The sequence below is a fragment of the Podarcis liolepis genome (genome assembly GCF_965112155.1).
Source record: "Podarcis liolepis genome assembly, chromosome: 18".
Classification (NCBI taxonomy): Eukaryota; Metazoa; Chordata; class Lepidosauria; order Squamata; family Lacertidae; genus Podarcis; species Podarcis liolepis.
This window is the reverse complement of record NC_139572.1, coordinates 469,843-481,864: the sequence shown is the minus strand read 5'-3', so window position 1 is coordinate 481,864 and position 12,022 is coordinate 469,843. Positions and strand designations below refer to the sequence as shown.

The 12,022-nt window shown below is 54.2% G+C and overlaps 1 protein-coding gene and 1 long non-coding RNA gene across 4 annotated transcripts in view; both read right to left on the bottom strand.

The window, feature by feature from the left end:
- The window catches only part of ARHGEF18 (Rho/Rac guanine nucleotide exchange factor 18), a 51,319-nt gene that overhangs the window by 15,479 nt on the left and 23,818 nt on the right, over positions 1–12,022 (bottom strand). For all 3 annotated transcript variants that reach the window (XM_083483603.1, XM_083483602.1, XM_083483601.1), the window contains exons 11-15: positions 7,680–7,747; positions 6,867–6,930; positions 2,860–2,998; positions 569–681; positions 96–236 (exon numbers count right to left, since the gene is read on the bottom strand). In XM_083483603.1, coding sequence (XP_083339729.1) covers positions 96–236; positions 569–681; positions 2,860–2,998; positions 6,867–6,930; positions 7,680–7,747 — 525 coding nt within the window. The remainder of the gene's footprint in view (positions 1–95; positions 237–568; positions 682–2,859; positions 2,999–6,866; positions 6,931–7,679; positions 7,748–12,022) is intronic.
- On the bottom strand, positions 7,951–10,764 carry LOC310697650. The gene is made up of 2 exons (XR_014521137.1): positions 8,490–10,764; positions 7,951–8,364 (listed from the first exon to the last, which is right to left on the bottom strand). It is a non-coding gene; the product is annotated as an uncharacterized lncRNA (long non-coding RNA).

Below are 12,022 nucleotides of genomic sequence, written 5' to 3'. Positions count from 1 at the left end.
GTCGGGCTCCCTGCTTTCCCCCCAACTGAGCGCAAGGGGCCCTGGCCAGAGCCGCCACAGAGAAGGCCCCGCGGAGGCGATTCCGGGCTCCTCACCGTAGATGACGTCTTGCCTCTTGGCGACCTCCCTCTCCTGCTGTTTGGCATAGGCTGGCTCCACCGCGAGGCTCCACGACGGGGCCTCGAACTCCCGGGCGTCTGTCTCCAGCTCGTTCCGCAAGGAGGCATACTGAGCATCTGCGGGGAGGAAGAGGATGCTGCAGACAAAGTGCTCGACGGACGGTCTCTCCCCGCCGTCCGACGCAGAGCCCTGAGCACGGAAAGGACTTTTCGCGGCCGGAAAGGAAACCCTGCAAATTCTGCCACTCGCTTGTCTCTAGCTGTGGCTCCTGCGTTGCAGGGGGACGGACTAGATGATATTTAGGGGCATCTTTCTGACTACACAATTCTGATTCTCCACACACAAACACACACACGCGCTCTCACTCGCACACAACATCCCCTGTCCCAGCGCACTGAGTGCCACCACAACCCACAGCCCTACGGCACAGGATTCGGCCCCCACTTACCTTCCACAAAGACCGATTCCGCCATGGAGGGGGCCACGGAGACGGCATCCTCGGAGGCCGCTTTCGGCTTCAGGAAACCTGAATCCCCCTCGTCCATCTCTGCCCCCGTGAGCCTGAACAGGGGGAAAGGCAGAGCTGGTGTCAGGTGCTGCCACCCCCCTTGTCGGACCGCCTAGCCAGATGTCACACGGTATGGGGGGGGGGGGCTCACACCTTTGGGAATGGGACGGCGGAGGTCACGAAAGAGGAAGAAGGAGGATTGTAGAGTCGGTGGGTCATCAAGTCCAAGCCCGTAAATTTTTGAGCCTAGGGGGCTCGGACCCACAACCCTGAGATGAAGAGCCACATGCTCCACTAACTGTAAGAACGGGGGGAGGTAGGGGGCTGCTTCAGTTTAAGAGCGGGGTGGGGGGGGAGGAGCATCCAGGATCTAAAAACACCGAGTCTGGGGAGAACATTCAGTGCTGCGAAAAGCAAACAAGCGACAACTCTGAAAGGTGGTGAAACCACACGTCTCCCTCTGTCACTGGAGGCCTGAAGCAGGTCCAGAGCAAAATGACTTAAGAGGCGTTTGCTGGATCCGGCCAACGTCTACTCCAGCCTCCTGTTCTCACAGTGGCCAGTGGGAAACCAGTAATCAGGATTCGAACTCAATAGCCCTCCTGTGGTTTCCAGCAAGGGGAATTCAGAAGCATCGTTTCCTCAGACGGTGGAGGGAGAGGCAGAGCTGTCCTGGGCTAGGAGCCCTCAAAAGCCCCCTCCTCTTGCAGAGCCATCCAAGTTGGTGCCCCACTCCCCGCCTCTTGTGGAAAGGAGTTCCGCAGATTAACTCCACGCTGAGCGAAGGAAAGCCGCCTTTTATCTGTTGGAGGGGACAGGGGAAAAACTTTCCCTCTGCCCAGCTCCTTTTCTCTAAACTAAAAATTAAAAAAAGCTTTCTGGGGCTGCAAGGGGGTGGGACCCCACAAGCTCGTCCCGGCCCAGCAGAAAGATTGACAAAAACAGGACGGAGAAAACCATCCGTTCGAAACCTGCGCGCTGAGATTTGCTCGCATGTCGAGAACAGATTTTGGTGTGTGCCAATGAGTTTTGAAGAGCTGGCGTTTCGGTTATGTAATAAAGCTCCTTTCTGTGCCTCCTCGCTCCCCCCAGTGGCAATACCTCTGCCCACCCTCCTTGCAAGCTCGGGCTGATCCCTGCCCTCACCCACCCCTCTCCCTCGCAAATTCTTGCAAATTCCAGCCCCCCGGAAATCTCCCCACACTCGAGGGCTGGCCCTCGTCCTGCCGACATTTGCAAGCCCCAAAGGGAGAGCCGTTCCTTCGCTGGGAAAGCGGAGCAGAGGGAGACCAAGCCCTCCCCGAGAAACAGACCCACACCAGCTCAATGGGAAGCAGCCCCAAACCGGATGAGGGGCGCTTGGTCCCCTCATCTCTGGAACAGAGAAAAGGATGCACAACTTGAGATTCTGACAAGGACTAGGATCTCTGAGCGCTTTCTATACGATTTTGAGTTCCTCTATCGCACGTGCATTTTCAAGGCGACTCTCATCCAGAGCCGGGGGGAAATCTTGAACGAGACTCGACAACCAGATATGGCTGATATCCTTCAACCGGGGCTCTGCGGTTTTAACCCCCGTGCAACTGGACTACGTGCCTGTCGGACAGCTTTGCTTCCCACCTGTTGTTCTAAATGTTCCCTATTTTACCTACCTATTTTACCCCAAGGGTGCTCTAGTCCAGCTAGAGCTAAAGAATCATCCGGTTGTAAGGGACCCCTGAGGATCACCCAGCCCAACCCCCAGCAGTGCAAGGATCTTTTTGCCCTACGTGGGGCTTGAACCCACAGCCTTGAGATTAAGAGCCACGTGCTGAGCGAAGAAAGAAAACCGAGGAAGGAAGGATTTATATGGACAGCAGCCTCGTGCTATAAAACGCCAGGCGGCAATCTCCTGATCCAGCCCCCCCCCCAATGAACCAGAAACATTCCAATTTAAAATCATGCTTGCATCTGCCACAAGTCCGGGGTTTGGGGAGGGGAGAGTCTCCCCGCTTTTGGGGGTCCTTTAGACCCATGTTTTTCTGCAAAAGGGAGGCTAGCTGGGATAGAGGGCTTGTTGGGTTTTGAATGTCTTCTGTAGATTTTTCAATTTTCGTTGTTCTGCATGGGACAATGACAGTAACGATTATCATATCGCAGGAGGAGGGAAAGACAGGAGGGCTGTGCCAAAGGAGGGGGCGCTCTTTCCCGCTGCCTCCCCCCCACCCCCGGAGCCCCCAGGGCAGACTCACCCGGGCTTAGCAGCAGCCCTGACGGAAGCTGCGTCGGCCAGCGGCGTGGGCGAGCTCCCCCTCTGCGCGATGGTCATCCCGAGGGCGCCGCCATCCGGGCCCAGGAGGGATCCGTGCGGGTGCTCCCGGAAGGCGGAGGCTACGGAGGCAAAGGCAGAGTTGGTGCTCAGGAAGCGAGTGGCGAAGGGCGGCCCGGCTGCCCGCAGGAGCCCCCTGCCGTCCGAGTGGGGCCGGAGGACGGAGAGGATCCGGGAGGTCAGCAGCTCGTTCTCCAGGAAGACGCTCTCGTTCCAGCGGTTGGAGAAGGAGCCGCAGAAGAGGAGCTCGGAGGGCGCAGCGGCGCCGCTGCCACCCTTGGACGTGGCATTGCCCATGCCTGCGAAGCGGCACTGTGGCCCGGGGGGCACGACACGCTTTTATGCCGCCCGGCCGGCCCTTCTAGAAGTGTCCAGAGAGGCAAGCGCGGCCGCTCAGCAGCAGGGGGCGTATTGGCAGAATCAGCAGGCAAGTCTGGAGGGGAGGAAATTGGGCCCCCACTGCGTGCTCTGGAAATTGCTAAGTCCCTTGTTTAGCGGCCGGAGCCCGCAATTATTTACACCTCGGCTCCCAAAGGGAGAACATGCTCCCATGTGTCAAAGAATAGAATTATCTTACAACCGCGAGGGAGGGAGGGAAGGAGGGGAGGGGAAATGGTGAGTGGCTCACGGCCGCCGCACCGAACTGAGACTCTGAGGAGCTGGAAGACAAGGCGCTTTCGCCCTCCGTGGCATTTGATGCACAAAACGGCCCGGTGTAAAATAAATATAATTAGGGGGAGGCCGTGTTTCGTCGGCTGGAGACATTGGCAATTAGGGGGGGGGGAAGGAATCGAATTAAGAATTGCACGCTGCTGCGGCCAAGAAGAGGAGGAGAGAAGACACACAAACACACACACACACACACACACACAAAGCCAGGAGGGGAACGGTCAGAGCCAGACAGCGTTAGAAACTTACAATATATAAGCTGGCTGCCGAATGGCCCCTTAAACCAGGGTGGCAGTTGCCAAAACAGAACGCCCAGGTGTCATTTGGGGGCAATACGACTCTAAAGTCTTGTTTTCCAAAGGATGGACTGACTGGGATGGATTCTCAGTTCAACACCTGGTTAGTTCAGAGGACTACTGTGAGCCGGGTCAAGAGCTCTGAGAACTAAAAGGAAAGTCCCTCGATCCAGGGACAGTCCACCGATATATTGATCTATTCCAGGCTTCCTCAAACTCGGCCCTCCAGATGTTTTTGAGACTACAATTCCCATCATCCCTGACCACTGGTCCTGCTAGCTAGGGATCATGGGAGTTGTAGGCCAAAAACATCTGGAGGGCCGAGGCTGAGGAAGCCTGGTCTATTCTGATATCCTTCCCAACGGCGAGCGGCAAACAATCCGCTATAACAAATTTCATTCCCGTTGTGCAGATGAAACACCACGGATAGAATTGAACAGGATGGGGTCTGAGCGTGTGGAAACAGGAATGACCCCAGGATTGCCAGACGGAGATGTCAGCGGGTCGCAAGAGGTTCAAAGCCAGGTGCAAAATGTGCTGGGAGAATTTCGAATGGGGAGGCAGAGCTGGCTCCGAAACCTTGGGGAGCTGCTGCCGAGTCCACACAGGCGATTCCAAGCTCAACAGACCAAGGACCTAACTTGGAATTGCAATTTGGGGGGTGGGTTTGCTTCATTCGTACAGCAAGCACCGCAGCTGAGCAGAGAAGCGATGCCCTTGCCTGCAGACGGCCAGGGAAAGGCCGGGAATCTCCCCCAGTTGAAGCCCTGAGAACAGCTGCTGCCAGACAGTGCTGGCAGCACTGAGGATATTGGGCTTCTGGGAATAATATTAAGAAGACAGCAAGGCTGGCCGGAGTCTCCCCATGGGGGTCTCTTTACTCCTGACAAGCCTGTTTTGCTGGAACGGAGCTCTAGGGAAACCGCAAGGGGCAGGAGGAGGAGAAAAACCTTTCCCTGGATCCAACCTCGCTTCAGTCGCCCAGCGCGGAAGAACAGGCCGTTCTCATCCGCACTGCAGCCTGGAGGTGCTATGGGGAAAGCGGCAGGCAGAATGTGGTGCGGATCTGGCCAGGGAAGAAGCTCTGCCAATCTTTTCTCCCAAACCAGACGCTGGGAAGATCAACGCAGGTTTTATCCACACGTGGGGAGCTTACGTTTTTGGGCGAAAAAACCGGAAGGAGGAAAGCAGCTTTAAGTAGCCAAAGGGATGGGCTTGCTCACGTAGTGCAAGATCGGAACTGCGGAAGACACTGCTGCAGGAGGCCACGGCGGACACTGACCTTAGACGGCGTGCAAAGAGACAAATCCATGGAGGAGGAGAGGGCTGTCGAAGGCCTCCGGCCACAGCGGCTCGGCTTCTGAATCCTGGTTTCTGCGAACCACGGGAGGACAGAGGGTTCTCGCACTCGAATCCGGCTTGCGGGTTTCCCATTGAGCCGTCCGGTTGGCCACTGTGAGGAGGCTGCGCTGGTTCGATGCTGCGGCAGCCGGACTCGGCTTGAGTTTTTATAGAGCCTCCAGCTCTGGAGACAGTCTACCTCGGTTCCTGGGTTCTAGGGGAAATTTCTCGAGGAAGCTGGCCTGGAGGGGCCTGAATAGGCAGGGTCTTCCCACGTCCGTCACGGAAACGATTCTCGCCGCGCAGTCCCATGGCCACGCAAAGGGGGCTGGCGAAACAAAGTTGTCCCCCAGGGCGCTTCCATCCCCCATTCCAAGCTGAAAGCCATGGAAACTCCACTCGTCCAATGGATGCCCCCCTTCATCTCATTTTCTGCCCTCCACTGGCTTGGGGGGTGGGGCACGAGGCGCGTGGGAGAACCACTGGCCTCCCAAAACGGTTTCTTGTCCGGCCAGTCCCCCCCCCCGCCCCCCACAAGCCAAGCTACCTGAAAAGCAAGCAAGCCGTTTTCTGAGTTCAATTAGCACAGCCTGCAGGCTGCCAAGGAAAGACATTGATTCCCTGGCCGCTTCTCCTGTCAGACCAGACTGCGCACCGCAGAGATGTTTCAACCGCTAGGCAGAGAGGAAAAAAGGCCCGCTCTCCCCCCCCCCCAAAACCCGCCTCCAATCCCTTACCCAGCTCCTTCTTCTTCTTTTTTAGCCCCACTCAGTGCCGGGAGCCAAGAAAACCGGCACAATTTAACACGCATGCACAAACAGCCAGCCTGGTAATATATAGATAAAGATCTATTTTTCCCCGTTTCACAGCTACCAAGCAAGCGATCGATGGGGGGAAAACAGCTTATCGATTTTCTCAGGGCTCTGTGATATTTTTCGTTCCCTTTTTTTTTGTCGAGGTTTCACAATGAGGTGAGATGAAGGGAAGGAGGGAAGAAGCATGAAAAGGCACACATGGGGCGATTTTAGGCCACTCAGGAGCGTTCTAGAGCTTTCCTGAGCGAGGAAAAGGGGGAGCCACTTTCTGGGCTGCCGCGCGCCCCCCACTTTTGTAGCGTTCAATGGCCCATCTCTTAGCGTTCCTGACCTCACAGCAGCCGACCAGTTGCCCATTATGGGAAACCCGCGAGAAGGACGTGAGCATAAGAGCCTTCTCTTTACTGGTTCCAGTGGTTTCCAGAAATTGGGATTCAGAAGTATTCCTGGATAGATGCAGAAGGGCGCAGCCATCATAGCCCGATTCTCCGCCACCAAGTTGTCCAGTCCCTTTTTAAAAAGTTGGTGGCCGTCACTGTGGCAGGGAGTTCCATAGTCTAACCATGTGCTGCAGGCAATATTTCCTCCTGCCGGTTCCGGGTCTTCCGACATTCGGGTGCCCGCGAGCTCCTGTGCCCACTTGCTATGCGCCAGGTGTGATTTTACTTCAACCAGGTGGCCTCTTCCTTGCCTCTCCTCTGAACTGAAAAGGCGCAAACGCTGCCGCCTTTCCTCCTGGGGGGAAAAGCCACAGCCCCGCCTGCAAGGAAAGTCAGAGCCGAAGAAAAAGATTATTTTGGGGGACAAACCTGGGCTGTAACTCCGGAGCGAACTGGGTGGGGAGCTCGGAGGGCGGAGGAACGAATCTCTTTGCTGCAAGATAGAAAAGGGGAGGGGAGGCAGGAGAGACACAACACAATGAGAACAGAAAGCTGAACTTGAAGGGCTTCACTGTGGCAAGATATCGTGAATCGTTTGCGCGCTATGCAAAAATCACAATACAGTCGTACCTCGGATCCTGAACGCCTTGCGAGTCGAACGCTTTGGCTCCCAAACACCGCAAACCTTGAAGGGAGTGTTCTGGTTTGCGAACGTTCTTTGGAAGACGAACGTCCGACGCAGCTTTTGATTGGCTGCAGGGGCCTTCCTGCAGCCAATCAGAACCCGCGCCTTGGTTTCTGAATGTTTTGGAAGTCAAACGGACTTCCGAAACGGGTTCCGTTCAACTTCCGAGGTACCACTGTTTGGGGAAAAGCATTAAGCCGGCCAAGGTTTCTCTCGATTCCTGCAGCTCCTGTTAACTCGGCCGGCTCAGCTCTCTCAGCGAATTGCAATAATAATAATAATAATAATAATTTATTTATACCACACCCATCTGGTTGGGTTTCCCCAGCCAGTGTGCGCAGCTCCCAACAGAATATTAATAATAATGATGGTAAAAAAGCGATAAAACATCACGTTAAAAACTTCCCTAAGCAAGAGCAGGCAAGGCAAAATTCAGGGTGCAGGGGAAACCGCGAAGCCAGCTGACGCCTTTGCATAGCCCCGTCCTCATTTCAGATGTCATGCTCTATTATCGCTATATCGCAATGTTTAGCTGGCGAAGAAGGGAGGCGGCTTACCTTGGGCTTGGCCCCACTGCATTCAGGCAAGAGGGTCTTGCAGTTTTTGTGGACGTTTACTGCGCAATCTGAGGAGGGGAAGAAGAAAAAGAAGCATGGGACTTCCTTCTCGCCAGGCCCACAAGTCACAAGCTGACGCCAAGTGCCCCAGAGATGAACTTTGAGCACATGCAGCGCTCAGCCCAACCTGCAGAAAGCCCTGTGGTTCACCTGTGGAACTCCCTGTCGCAGGAGGCAACAGCAACTGCCAAACTGCCCCAGGAGAAAGGGACTTTTAAGTCCTCAAAACTCTTAACACAGCTCAAGGTCCTCTGAACTAGCCAGATTTTTAAGTGAGAATTAATCACGGCAAGTCCATCCTTTGAAAAATAAGGACTTTTTCATAAATAAACGGCAACTGGACATTCCATTGTGGGAACTGCAACCTTGGTTTATGGAGCCATTTGACGCCTGGCTTATATATCTGAGTTTCTGATTGCTGGGATAGCTCAGTGGAGCACGCGACTCTTCATCTCGGGGTTGTGGGTTCGAGTACATGGTGAGCAAAATATTTCTGCGTTGCCGTGGGTTGGGCTAGATGACCCTCAGGATCCCTTCCCACCCCAGAAAGCTATGATTCTATGATCCCATGCTCATAATATTTATTGTTCGTAAAAAGGGAGAGGGGTGGCACTGTGGTCTAAACCTTGGGCCTCCAGCTGTTTTTGGACTACAACTCCCATAATCCTCAGCTAGCAAGACCAGTGGTCAGGGATGATGGGAATTGTAGTTCGAAAACAGCTGGAGGCCCAAGGTTGGGAAACACTGGACCACTGAGCCTCTTGGGCTTGCCGATCGGAAGGTTGGCGGTTTGAATCCCCACGACGGAGTGAGCTCCCATTGCTCTGTCCCAGCTGCTGCCAACCTAGCAATTCAAAAGCACACCAGTGCAAGTAGATAAATAGGTACCGCTGCGGCGGGAAGGTAAACGGCGTTTCCGTGAGCTCTGGCTTCCGTCACGGTGTCCCATTGCACCAGAAGCGGTTTAGTCCTGCCGGCCACATGACCCGGAAAAGCTGTATGTGGACAAACCCCGGCTCCCTCGGCCTGAAAGCGAGGTGAGCGCCGCAACCCCAGAGTCGCCTTGGACAGGACTTAACCGCCCACGGGGCCTTGACCTTTTTATTATTATTTATACCCCCGCTGGGTTTCCCTGGTCACCCCCAACAGAATATAATAAAACATCAAACGTTGAAAACCTTATAAGCTAGGCCACGGGTCCATCCTCCAGGCCTGTGCTCAGTCTGGCTCTCAGGCCGAGATGCCAAATCCTTAGGTCTGCAGGCGGCAGAGGATGACCCTGGGAACCTCCAGAGACAGTTTGGCTGCTCCGACAAGGTTCCTCGGATAAAGAGGCTCTTGCTTAAAACACACCCACCCTTGTAAGCACTTTCTGAACCGGCAGCCACCAGTTTCGTTGCTGCCTTCATCCTGCCGCAGAAGACGTCAGGAATCGGAGGCTGCCATCTCCAAGACAAGCTGAACCGGCTGAAGCAATTCACGCAAGACAGAGGCCGGTGGGAAGGGGGTGGGGAGCCCACAACAGGGTGTTCCCAGCCTGACCCTTCTGCAAACTGGGTGGGGCAACCGGCCCACATGCCAATGAGGGCAACGAACGTTCGGAGCTGCTTAGAAAGCAGTGGGGGGGTTCCTGCTTCAAAGGCCCCTAAAAACAACCCCAAATGCCAGAGGTGCGTAGTCAGGAGGTAACTGGCTTTGCAAACCCACGGGCACCGGGGAATTAAGCCTCCTTGGGAGATAAAAACAGAACTTCCATGTGTGCCTGGGCACTCGGGGAACAAGGAAACGGGAGCCTTCTGTTCATCCCCGAGCCTGTTCGCCTGGAGAAGATCTCCGCTCGCCACAGGGGAGCGGCTGCTTATGAGCCTGGCGGCAGCGCTTATAGCCCAAAAGGCCACGTAGTCCAACCCCCTGCAATGGAGGAAACCTTTGCCCAACGAGGGGCTCGAACTTGCAACCCAGAGAATTAAAGGGTCTCGTGCACTACCGACCGAGCGGGCCAGATGTTTTTCACTTTTCAATTTCCATCCGTTATAACTGCTCTGTTTTATACGCGTTGCTAAAAGGGGATGGGGTCTGGAAAGAGCAAGGGGGAGGCAGCTGAGAGCCACTGAGCTAATCTCTCAATGGCCCCCGCTCCACAAAAAGGCCTCTCTTTCTAGCTGTAAAGGCCTCCTTTCAAGGCCAACAGTCCCAAGGTGAAACACGTTTCAGCCCCCAAACCCAGCTGTATCGGAACGTGTGGTTTTTTTAAATCAGCAAGGAAAGGGTGAAGGAAACCAGGAACTCCCGTGCCTAGGATGACCTCACCCTGAAAGGTATTCCGAGCATCTAGGAAGTGGGAAAGGGCAAAAATAAACAGAAACCGAACAGGCCGGGCTCCAGAGATCCCCTCCTGCCTGCCTTGTTTAAAAACGCAAGCTCCTGCGGGGGCTTTTGGGGGCAAAATCTGGGGAGGAGCCACGGAGTGCAGTTAGTGGCCTGGGGTGGGGAGGGGACCAGCCCCAGCGCAGGTGTCCGGACAGGTGGGGCAAAGAAAGCGAGACCCGGCTGAGGCCTGCAGGTGCAGAAGGGACCCTCTGCAAGGCAGAAGTCACAGCGGAGGAATCCTGGGCCCCCAATATCTGTTTGAAAACCTCCAACAGAGGAGAGTTTGCCTTCTGGGGGAGTCCAGGCCCTGTCAAAACCCCTCTTAACACTCAGAAACAGCTTCCTGCTTCAGTGGGACCTCGGTTTTCCAACGTAATCCATTCCGGAAGACCGTTCGGCTTCCAAAACATTCGAAAACGGAAAGTGGAAGCCTCAACACAACAGGGAAACTCAAAACGGAAGCTGCGCTTGGCTTACGGAAACCATTCAGAAACCGAATCATTTGCTTCCGGGTTTCACTGTATTTGGTTGCAATCTCCTTTCTTGCCATCGAAACCCACTAGTTCGAATCCTCCCCTCTGGAGCGGTAAAAATAAAAAAGATATAAATGTGACAGCCCTTCTGATATTTGAAGATGGGTGTGCACCTGTCCTCTTGTCCCAGGCTAAGCACGCTCGGCTCCTTCAACGGCTGCTCATAAGGTTTGGTTTCTACTAGGGCAATATCTGCATCATCAGCTAAGCAGATACCAATCTGTTTCCCCGGACTTTAAACTGGTTTTGGACGACATCTCGATATATGGCCCTGCCTAATTCCCCTTGATCTGGACGCTAGACTTCCGTGGATGCAGCCAGGAACTGCATCGGCCTTGCTTGCTGCTGCATCACAGGGCTGAGCTTGGAGGGCAGGAGCATCTGGAAGGAACAACATGAGCTGCTGGTCATTTTCTTCTTGCTTGCGGAAGAAAACGCCAAGAGCAGGAAAAATGCGCAGCCAGAGATACACAGCAGGAAGGTCTTTCCTCCAGCGTGGCGCTGGTGACGCCAAGGTTTGGGGTTTGATCTGCATAGAGTCCCTTCCAACTTGACACTTCCATCCTCCCCTTCCACTTTATTATTATTATAACCATTATGTTTACTCTGATAAAAAATAATGCACACAATACATCAGGATTAGGAGTTTTGCTGGGGGTGTCAATGAGACAATAAGGATGATAAACGGGATTATCATAAATAAACAAAATTTCGCATTTTGCCACATGCATGCGCAGTGTTCGTGTGGCCCCCGGGGCCAGGGACCTAATCTTTATGCTGCTTAAGAAAGCACCATGCATTCTAATGAAAATGAGAAGGTATTAAGAATCTGAATTTGAACAGAGAAGGGCAATCAAGATGACCAAGGGTCTGGAAGCCAAGCCTGATGGGGAACAGTTGAAGGAGCTGGGCATGTTTAGCCTGGAACAGAGGAGGCTGAGAGGAGAGGCTTCTCATCAACATCTGCGCAAACTTTGTATAGCTCTCGGACCCCCCAGCACGGCCCTCCCAGTCCTGCCAAGACCTTCCTGGGATTCTTCCAACCCCTTGGCATATAAACAGTGAGGCAAGGTGTGTTTAGGAAAAGGGACCCCCAAATTTCCCTGCCAGAGGGAGGTGGCGGAGGGAGGGCGACCGCGGACAGGAATTTATCTATTTGCTGATGATCTGAGTTAATTTTATTGTGTACTATTATATTCTAAGAGGTTACTGAATAATGCTTTATTTGATTCAAGCCGTTCTGTTTTGAAGTTCTGCTTCCTTGTGACTTTTAGTAGTGGAACAGATTATTTATTAGAAGGTGTGTGTTCGTCGTATATTTTGTTGCCCTGAACCGCCTTGTGTGTAGTAATACAGTCGTACCTTGGTTGTCGTACCTTG